The 10,456-nt window shown below is 44.2% G+C and overlaps 1 protein-coding gene across 2 annotated transcripts in view; it reads right to left on the bottom strand.

Annotated features, from left to right (window-relative positions):
* Nucleotides 1-3,542: 3,542 nt before the first annotated feature.
* Nucleotides 3,543-10,456, bottom strand: part of RNF38 (ring finger protein 38) — a 125,808-nt gene continuing 118,894 nt past the window's right edge. For both annotated transcript variants that reach the window (XM_077345574.1, XM_077345575.1), the window contains exon 12: nt 3,543-7,396. In XM_077345574.1, the coding sequence (XP_077201689.1) occupies nt 7,334-7,396 (63 nt within the window). In that variant the 3' untranslated portion in view covers nt 3,543-7,333. The remainder of the gene's footprint in view (nt 7,397-10,456) is intronic.

Below are 10,456 nucleotides of genomic sequence, written 5' to 3'. Positions count from 1 at the left end.
GAGCACAGCAACTGAGCTAAACCATAGCGTTCTCTAATGCAGGGGTAGTCAACCTGTGGTCCTCCAGATGTTCATGGACTATGATTCCCATGAGCCTTCACCAGCAAACGCTGGCAGGGGCTCATGGGAAATGTAGTCCATTGATATCTGGAGGACCACAGGTTGACTACCCCTGCTCTAATGGTAGAGACAATCCACTATCTTATTACAACCAGCGAAGCATATAAACAGTGCTCTATCCCTGTGTAACTCTGGAGTTCTTTTAACCTAAAATAATAAAACTCTTCTAACATCTTAGGTGTGCAAGAATCACTCATTTTCTAAGCTTGCTGTAGGCAAAAGAATACCCGGGAATAAGTGGAACTCGGAAACTACTTTAGGGAGAAACTTAAGACTGGGTCAAAAGATTACCTGCTCAGGAAAAACTTCAAAAAGGGGGCAGGGGGGAGGTTCCACCTGAAGAGCTGCTAATTCACTTGCCCTCCAGGTTAATATAACACCAAGAAACAGACTTTCATAGAAAGTTCAGCCCATGAACATGTGACAAGGGGTTCAAGTGGCTTACACATCAGCTGTGTCAAAACAAGAGAAACCAGTGGGTCCCAGATCTAGAATACATCCCTTAGGGCGTGGTCCCAAACCCCCGGTCCGGGGACCGGTCCTGGTCTGTGGATCACAATACCGGGCCACGGCTCTTTCTCGTCCTCCTCCCTGGCTGATGCCTCGGGGGCTGCCCTGCCACTCTGCCACTGGCTCACTTTTGGTGCTCTCCGGTGGCCGCCATGGCTGGGTCTCCCCTTTGTCATGGCACTGCACAGCTGCTGCTGGCAGCGCCCCCCAGTGGGCGGCGGGAAGTCAGGGGTGCCAGCGGGAAAGCAAGTGGAGCAGGAACTCAGGTGGCGGTGATGTCCCTCGGCAAAAGACTACCTGTTTGGACAGGTATGGACCAATTCCACAGGTTATCTGAGGAACAGCTAAGGGCAGTACAAACTGCCTGCAATTCTAGCAAATTAATAGGAATTCATCTCTCATCTTCCAACCATGTACCCTGTGCAGACCATTGCTTACATTGGGCACCCAACCCAGGAGTGAAGCATCAGTGGCAAGGATGACTTCATGTTCAGGAACTCCAAAGGGATAAATTGTCACGAGATAGCCACCATGACAAGGAATGAACAACCAGTCTGGGAGACTTTTAGCTGTGGGATGGTAGGTGAATGTCCTCCAGGTCAGGCTGAATTCTGGAGACTTTTGGTGGTGGTGGTGGTGGTGGGGATCACTGTGAATGGGCAGGTAGTTGCAAGTTCCTGCATTGTGCAGGGGGTTGGACTGGATGACCCTGGAGTACCTTCCAACTCTAGGATTCTAGAACCTCTCAGATGGCAGGGACAGCAGAGATAAATGGGGAACATCTACCCAGCACTGAACTCTCTACGTGTAGCCATCCAAACCAGGAAAATGACTTGTCTTGTGACTACACATTTTTTTAAAAAAGTGTGTGCGCTGTGTGGAGAATTGCCTACATTTTTGATAGAATTATTCTACTGGCACTGTTTAGTTATGGCCATGTGAAGTGAGGATGAGGGTTAAGGATACTGGATTGTCTCATCTACAGGACTCTTTCAGGTTCCACAGAACCTTCATGGGGGGCACAACCGACCGTGTCTGAATGTTTTGTCCCATAAAATGACCAACCGGCTGCAGTTCCAAGAGGTGCAGTCTTGGCAGTCATGTGTAAATTACAGCATTAACTGTGGTAGTAAGACATGTGAATCCCCGTTGTTGTTAGTTGTGAAGTTGGCAGTACAATACTGAGAAATTGGCAGTACAATACTGGATATGTTTTCTTGAAAACCATTTCTCCCCTTAAAATCAGAATTCATATATAACCAGGCCCATAAATGTTACAAGGAAGGAACGGGGGAATAATCTAACCTTTGCTCAATAAAATTTCATTGCAAGTCCATTGGGAATGTCTGTGCAGCTACCCTAAACTCAAACTGAAAAGAAATTTGTTCTTCAATATGTAAACAGTTAATATGGTGTATGTAAAGGTAAAGGCATCCCCTGTGCAAGCACCGGGTCATGTCTGACCCTTGGGGTGACGCCCTCCAGCGTTTTCATGGCAGACTCAATACGGGGAGGTATGCCAGTGCCTTCTCCAGTCATTACCGTTTACCCCCCAGCAAGCTGGGTAGTCATTTTACCGACCTCGGAAGGATGGAAGGCTGAGTCAACCTTCAGCCGGCTGCTGGGATTGAACTCCCAGCCTCATGGGCAGACAGCTTCAGACAGCATTTCTGCTGCCTTACCACCTTGCGCCACAAGAGGCTCATATGGTGTATGTAACCCCTCACCTATTTCAGGAAGATCCAATAAATTCAACATACCTTCAAAAAGAAAGCCATGAATCTAAGTGGGAGAGCAACCTTTGATCAATTATGTAAGAGACAATATCAAAATGTTTCAACAAATTCAAAGATTTTATATGTTTCCCTACAGTATCTGGATTTTACCAAGAGCTTCTCTGCTGCAGTGTACTATGGCCAAGATACTTAGTCTGGGATTAGGGAGCAATGAAAACACAACTGCTAGTATACTGATGCCATTCTATTAAACTTTGATGTGATCACATTTTGTGCACAGGTCTTATTACTCAATCCCCCAAAGAGGCAGCTAGGGTACAGCACAGGACAAATAAAACTGTCATGCGTTTTCCTAGATTTGAATGGTTTTCTTAAAAGAGTACTAGTTACATAGAAGTTTTCAGCAATACTTAAACCCAAGGGAAATTGAACCTGGATTATCATACATATTTACAAATTTTTGCAGATTAAAATGATGTGGATCATCTAGCAACTACCTGCTAAAAGATATTTGAAAATATAGATGAAATATACATGGCAATGTGCTTAACTATGCCGGTTCAGGGAATTTCAAAGAAAGCAGTAACTACAGAGTCGTCTCTCCCCCACTGAAAAACCATGCTAACTGGCAATTCTCTTATAACACATAGCAGGATTTGTACCCTATTTCAGGGGTAGTCAACCTGCGGTCCTCCAGATGTTCATGGACTACAATTCCCATGAGCCCCTGCCAGCAAACGCTGGCAGGGGCTCATGGGAATTGTAATCCATGAACATCTGGAGGACCGCAGGTTGACTACCCCTGCCCTATTTCACAGAAACAGGGTTGCTTGCCTGTAATTGTTGCTCACTGAGTTATCTTCTGTGCAGGGGAGGGGCTGTGCATGAGGAAGCCTGCACTTGGTGATGTAACATATCTGAAAGCCTGCAGGGGAACCTATGTGTCAGTAGAACAGTTCCTGCCCTGGGACCACATACCTCTGACTGAGCAGGACTCTGTTTATGAAGGCTGGTGTTCTTTGTATTCATAATAAAAACAAAACCAAACTCTGTATGTGATTGTAAAATGCTTTGAGGCTCCTTCAAGGTAGTAGAAAGCAGGGCACAAAATCCCAGCTCCTTCTCTTCTTCTTACTATGAGAGAAGGGTGTGCTCAAGATGTGAGAAGAAACAAAGTTGTTTAAGTGTACATCATACATTTATTACTGAACAACCCTCTCAACTCCAAAATTGGGCACAGGGATTAAAAATAAAAATTCATTGCACTACTTAGTAAAGCATTACTAGTAACTCTCATAAAAAATGTACAAATTTTGTTAAAAATTTATCAAGCCTTCAAATGATTTGGTTACAGATATTTATAATACATTTAAAACTACATGTTAAATGATACAATGGGGTATGATTTTTTAAAAAAAGAAAACACTTGACAAATATGATTCTAACAAAATCCATAAACTTTCATAATCATTAGCAAATCTGCAACACAAAATAGCAAAATGAGGTAACTGAAGGAATCGGGGTGGGGTGGGGGAAGGGGGAACAGAGAAGGAGAGAGAACTAAGCTCTCTTTGAAAGGCCTAACAGAGGTGGTAATGTGTCCTCGGAAAAGCAAATTTAAAAAGTTGGTAAACCCCAAATATTACAAGAGGTGTAAAGGTTAACAGCTGCGACAAAAAAAAAAAATCACATTCTGGAGACTGTACAAAAAAAAAAAAAACCTATACAAAAGAAAATTACTTTGCACAAAACAATGATCTGTAAAGAAAGCCACAAAGTGAGACCTTAGAAATAGCCACAAGGCTTGTATACTCATTTAGTCTAAAAAGCCAGGGGAAAAAAGTTAAATTAAGTTGACAACTCGTGCCAAAATCCCATCCCTCTCAGCAGTGCCAACATGATAACGCCAACTTTTTTCTTCCTTGAGCAGGGAAGGCGGGGGGGGGGGGGAGACAGGCAACCCAATGCAACCTGGTGCCGTTGGGCACCATTGAGGGCTGTGGAATTAGACACACAGATGTCCATAGAACACATGGCAGCTAACATCTGAGCATGAATCCCCCTTCCCTCTTCTGCCAGCAGCAACCGTTTCAGAATTCCATCGCAGCCAGCTGGAGCTGGTTCAGAGCACATGCGTGTGTGCACGCACACTCGTCTTATAAAACACACTTAAAACCACAGGAAGCAGTTCTGCACACATTGGCAAGAGTCCCACGCAAACAAAAGCCAGTCTAAGAAGAGATCAGCCACAGGAGTGCAACAATCAGGTTCAGTAGATTACCAAATTAACCCCCTACTGCTGCCCTACTTCTCCACCAACTGCCTCCGTTAGATTGACACTGGGAATGTAGGGGCAGATGATACCCTGCAAGACAGATGGGTCCCAACTCGGGGCAAAGAACCTTCTGCTCAGAATAGGGCATTATGTGCCTGGTCAATTGGTTAAGAGAAAGTGCCTTATTTCCATGCTTTAAAACAAAGGAGACGCTGAGTGGATAGTGTTAAAATTAAGATTTGTACAGGTTAAAAATCTCCCGCTTCCCTCCCCAAGCAATATAAAAAGACCCAAAGTATTGTAAAACATGTGTGGCATACCCCTTATCTCCCCCCCCCGGCCCCGCCCCCCACATCCCAAGCCCATGATTTTGTCTGCTTAAAAAAATAAAGTTTCCTATGTGCAATTTAACCTGCTTTTGACATGTCGAGACAATTCCTTGGAACGCACCGAGGGGAAACGGTTAACATTTGCAAATCTGTCATACACAGTATGTTAAAATGGTTTCATTTGCTTGGTTAGCGTTCTGGAGTATGTTAACACTACAGACGGAGGTGAGGTGTCCCAGCTACTCAACAGAGGCAAACGGTATCGGAAACGAAGGAGGAAAAAAATTGTGCTTTTTAAAAAATTTCCGCAGAACCGTGAGCTGCAGCTGACCAGCACAGCTTTACGGAAGAAGGGTGATTCAGCACAGAGAACCACCAAACACTGTTGAGGAGGAACAAACAGACTTAACAAATAGCAGCCTACACAAAAGCATCGGGAAAAGACACGGAATTGGTGCTTGTGCTGTTGCAACCAAAGGTTGTGGTGCTTGAACACAGGAGAAAAAAAACCACAAAAAAACAAGAGGATCCCTAAAATTAAACGTGCACCTCTTGGATAACTGCATTAGTCACGCGTAGACATTTATGCATTCAGAAAAGCTACTAAAAGCACTAAAATCCTGAAATGTTAAAATGGTGCCAATTTTTTTTCTGTTTGTTTCCCCAAGACGACGTTATTGAGAAGGCAGTGGAAAGGAGATCAACTCCCAGTTCACAGCATTTATTACTTTTCCCCCTTGATTTTGTAGACCAGCCCAATTCCTGAACATGAAGACGCTTCATTCTAGCCATAACGACAGAGAATGGCTCAAAGCAAAAAGGGGGAAAAATTATCCCCCTCTATCAAGCTGAGCAAGACAGAAAACCGTATCCTGCGGCATTTTTGCCAGGCGATAAAGAGCCATTATTAACAAGGTTACCAACTTGTGGGGGGGGGGGGATGGGACGACCCACACATTCTACCTCTCACAAAAGTGCTAAGAATAGTTTTGTTCATGAGGTTGTATGCCTTTAACTTACTTCAACTGGAGATAAGCTTTCTTGCATATGACAAGGAATGTGACTTTTAGTGCCATAAACTAAGCTATGTATTAAAAGCAGGTATATGACTAACAATACAAGGAGCATTTGCACAAGGCTTTTCAAGATCCTCTGTTTCCACGGATAAAACAGCAACCGGGAAAGGGGGAGGGGAATGCCGAAGTGGAGCATCTTCAGTATCTCTCAAATAAAAACCCAGTTTCTAACCGAAAAGAACCAATACTGGCTGGAAGGTTGTGTTTGTTTGTTTTTAAAAGAAGAGGAAACCCAGCATCCTTTCGATAAGGAGTCGATAAGTAATATTGCTTCTTGATTGTGCAATGCCGCAACCCTTATAAAGTTAACAGTGTGCCTGCAAGATGTCGGTCCTTGGAAATCCCAGCAGCCTAAAAACAAGGCTAACTAAAATGATTACGGTAAAAACTGAGGGGATCGACGGACTAAAAACGAGGCAAGATCAATGGGAAGCATAACACGTGTCCAAAAAAAATAAAAGCAGAGGCCTTTTTATACTATTAAGTACGTAGTGGCGGTGGGGGAGGGAGGGAGGTGGGGGGGGGAAGAGATGAAATATTACACGCCCATAAACTGCTGCACTCTTTTAGCATTCAGTGCGCAACTGCAAAACGCAAGGAAATAAACCAGTGTCCAGTACTAGTACTGTTTAAATAACACACAAAGATTATACATTGCAGCATAATTAATACTACACACATACATCCTCAGTACATGCTGGTATATAAGTCCTCTCTCTCACACACTTCCGCTCAAAAGCACATGGCGCGCGGGCCCGCATACACCCAGACACCCTGCGATCAACGCACCCACCCGCACTGTTTACTCCCACTCACAGTATCTGAAGGCTCTATATAAGGTAGATTGCTATATTGTTTTGGAGCTACCACATTTTTTTTCCTATTTTTTTTCCTCCGTTTTTAAAAGTTTTTTTTTTTTAATATAAAAGCACATGCTAGAAGATCACGTTCCACGGTAATCTCGCAGCAACACTCGGAATGATCACACGAAAACCAGGGAATGTTAGTGCACACACGAAATTAAGCTAGAAGAGAGAGAGAGAGAGAGAAAAAAAATTTTCTTTGGAGTTCCAATCACACAGTTAGTATAACAATCCCATAATTGTGAAGACTAATTTATAAGCTTTATAGTTGATTAAATCACACAGTGCAAAGAAAGGTCCATTGACCCTTTTTTTGTGTAAAAGGGAAGGCTGGAAGCCACGGGTTAAGTTCAGTGGAGAGTTCATATATATATATACACATGTGACTAGGAACACCCAAAGGAGAATTGTGCTCTTAGACTGGTCATTCTGAATCACGGTGTACTTCAGAGGCATCAGCTCTGCAGATGGGGCAGGTACGATTCGCCTGGAAATTAAAAAAAAACAAAGAAACAGGTTTTACTGAACTGGAAAACTCATGACAACAAAATAAAGTGGGGGAGAGGGGAAGTGTGCAGAAGAAGGATCACTTGCGTAAGACTTTAAATTCTACAGAGGTATCAGGAATAGTCTAATTCTGCACCCCTTAACTTCCCGTTTTGGACATTTCAGTTATGTTAATTGTCCTAACCGACTTTATTAGTTGACTGCTAACATAATAGAGTTCTCTGGAGTCTAGTGGAACTGTCTGCTAATGTGATGCATTTTTCTTGTGCTTGATTTCTGTTCTTTCTGGGTGTCCTTTTTCTGGCTGGTCAATTGACTGAATAAAGATATGACGACTGGGTTGAAGCCCTTAACGTTTTCATTGCACCTAACCCAGCGTCTGACAGTATGGCCCATCGCAGGACTATCCTCCCCCCTCCCCCTACACACACCAGATTTTAACAGACCAGGCTGGATTCTGGAGATGTTTGATGGGAGGATCATTTGAGCATGAAATTGGGATCACTGTGTGTGGGGGCAGGTAGTTGTGAGTGCCTGCATTGGTTTGTCGGACTAGATGACCCCAGAGACCCCTCCCAATTCTGATTCTAGGATGACACAAGAAGCAGTAGAAAGACGGCTGTAACACCCTGCCAAAAAATCAGTGTGGTTCCCGTTTACACACAGTTATCGTTGCCCTGCCAACCCTTAGCAGGGAATCGGCTTTAATGCTGTAAAAGGTTACCGAGACACATGGGGTGTTAACTGAAATCATCTCCACCGGCAGACTATAAAAATATTACCTTCTACATCTACATCAACCTAAGGAGACTAAGCTCAGGATACATTCAGCCCTCATTTGAGACCAGTGCTTGTAAGACATTCCAATAAATATTGGGGGAGGACTTACTAGTGGGCCCGCTGGGATTGTGCAACAGTTCGATCCAGTTTTAGGAAAAAAACATATTTATGGTAATAGAAACCAATGAGCATGCTTTTTTGTTTGTTTAAGAAGTAACTGAAATAACATAAATGTTTGGTTAAAATAAATTGCTGATTTAAGGTTTTATGATGGGGGGAAGAGACTATCTACAGCTAAATTGCCAACTCCACCAAAGGCTTACAAATCTTTTAGGTTTACACTCTTCTTTGTGAAATCTGAGCATTTTATGCTGACATCCCAATTTTAAACAGTTGCAAATGTGCCAGAGTGATGATGGACCTGCAAATCCATCACACTGGGCCAATATTCTCATCATTCTGAAATGAGTCAGAATCTCATTGTGGTAGTTTTATAACAAGTTATTTTCACATGTGCCAAGGGGTAAATATGCACCCCTGGGAAAGGAAGAGCACACCCCCAGGGGGGGGAATGACTGAGACAATTCAATATGTATTTAGAAAATGTATCTATGCCACCTCTCTAAGGCCCCGTTTGAGACAGCTCACAATGCAAAACAGTGTAATAAAACCATGTGCTGGCATCAAAACAATGAACCAAGTCACAGCAAAAAAACCAAGCCTGGGGGCATTAAAAATTGCTCGGCGTGACATCCATGAAACAGTCATCAGGTTGAAAGCAACCTTGAAAAAAATCAGAAAGAGATGGATTCCTCAGTTCTAAGCTTGGGTAAGAAGAGATGGCTTGCTGCATAAAGATGTGTAAGGCAGGTGCCAAGCAAACCTCAAGCAGAAAGGTGAGGTGGCATAGGTGAAGTGACAAAACTGTCCCGACTCTGGTTGTCACTCACTTTACAGGCATTGAAAAAAAGAACTCAACAGGTGGGCTGGACAGTACAGGGAACCTGAGTCTCCCGTAAGAACTTGCTAACTTAACTGCCTTATATTTTCTAACGGGTCACACATCCGGGAGAAGGAGATGCAAGTAGATGAGTGTTCCTTTTGATCTGGGGACAAAAGAGCACTTGCTGGGCATAAACTGGCTTGGATTCAGTGATGGTTTCCACTGACAGAAGGATTGTCTCTGTGGTGTTGGGCCTTACCCACTTACACCCCTGCAGCCCAAGAGGCTCTCTGAAATGCTGCTCCTAGAAGTGGGGGGGGGGGGGCAGGGGGCCTCCTGGAACACTACGAAGGGGGTATTTGGGGACTGCAAAAGAAATGCAATTGGATGTAGCAAAGCACACGTAATCCTCTCGCACTATCTGCTGCAGGACTCAGTGGCCAAGGGCCATCTTTGCACTCTTAACCACTTTAAGATTCGAAAGTCAACTTTCTTTGACAGCAAGAGAGGAAACGGGGGGTGGGGGATGGTGGTGGGGTGCTGCTCCTGCACAGGAGCACGTGGTCCCTGGCCGGGGAAAAATCTTCCTGGCTCTGGTGTACAGCGCCTGGATACTTTCAGCTGTAAAGTCTTCTTGGTGGCAGGCCTGCTCATGTGCAATCCCCATGCGGGGCTGTACAGAAGACTGATCATGATGAAGCCAAAGTTATTTTGCGAGAGCTACTGAATGAATGCAAACAGCACTGGGGGGCAGGGATTTATATCTTGAGCTTTCCAATGCTAGAACAAGAGCTCCATAACAAGATTCTAGAAGCAGTGTGGTCAACAACTCGAGAGCAGCCCCCCACCTTTTATTTAAAAATAAAATTAAATCTCCACTATGCCAAGAAACACTTCTGCAAAAGGAGGAGTGCTTTCCTCGCCTCCATCAGCATAGTGACAAGATGCAAAAAAACCCAGGATTGTAAACCGTTAAAAGGTAAAGGTATCCCCCTGTGCAAGCACTGAGTCATGTCTGACCCTTGGGGTGACGCCCTCTAGCGTTTTCATGGCAGACTCAATACGGGGTGGTTAACCAGTGCCTTCCCCAGTCATTACCGTTTATCCCCCAGCAAGCTGGGTACTCATTTTACCGACCTCGGAAGGATGGAAGGCTGAGTCAACCTTGAGCCGGCTGCTGGGATTGAACTCCCAGCCTCATGGGCAGAGCTTTCAGACTGCATGTCTGCTGCCTTACCACTCTGCGCCACAAGAGGCTCTTGTAAACCATTAGGCTACTGAAATTTGTTTAGTTGTTCTCCTAAAATAAGGTGACCA

Source organism: Paroedura picta, chromosome 7, assembly GCF_049243985.1.
Source record: "Paroedura picta isolate Pp20150507F chromosome 7, Ppicta_v3.0, whole genome shotgun sequence".
Classification (NCBI taxonomy): domain Eukaryota; kingdom Metazoa; phylum Chordata; class Lepidosauria; order Squamata; family Gekkonidae; genus Paroedura; species Paroedura picta.
This window is presented reverse-complemented; position numbering and strand designations above follow the sequence as displayed.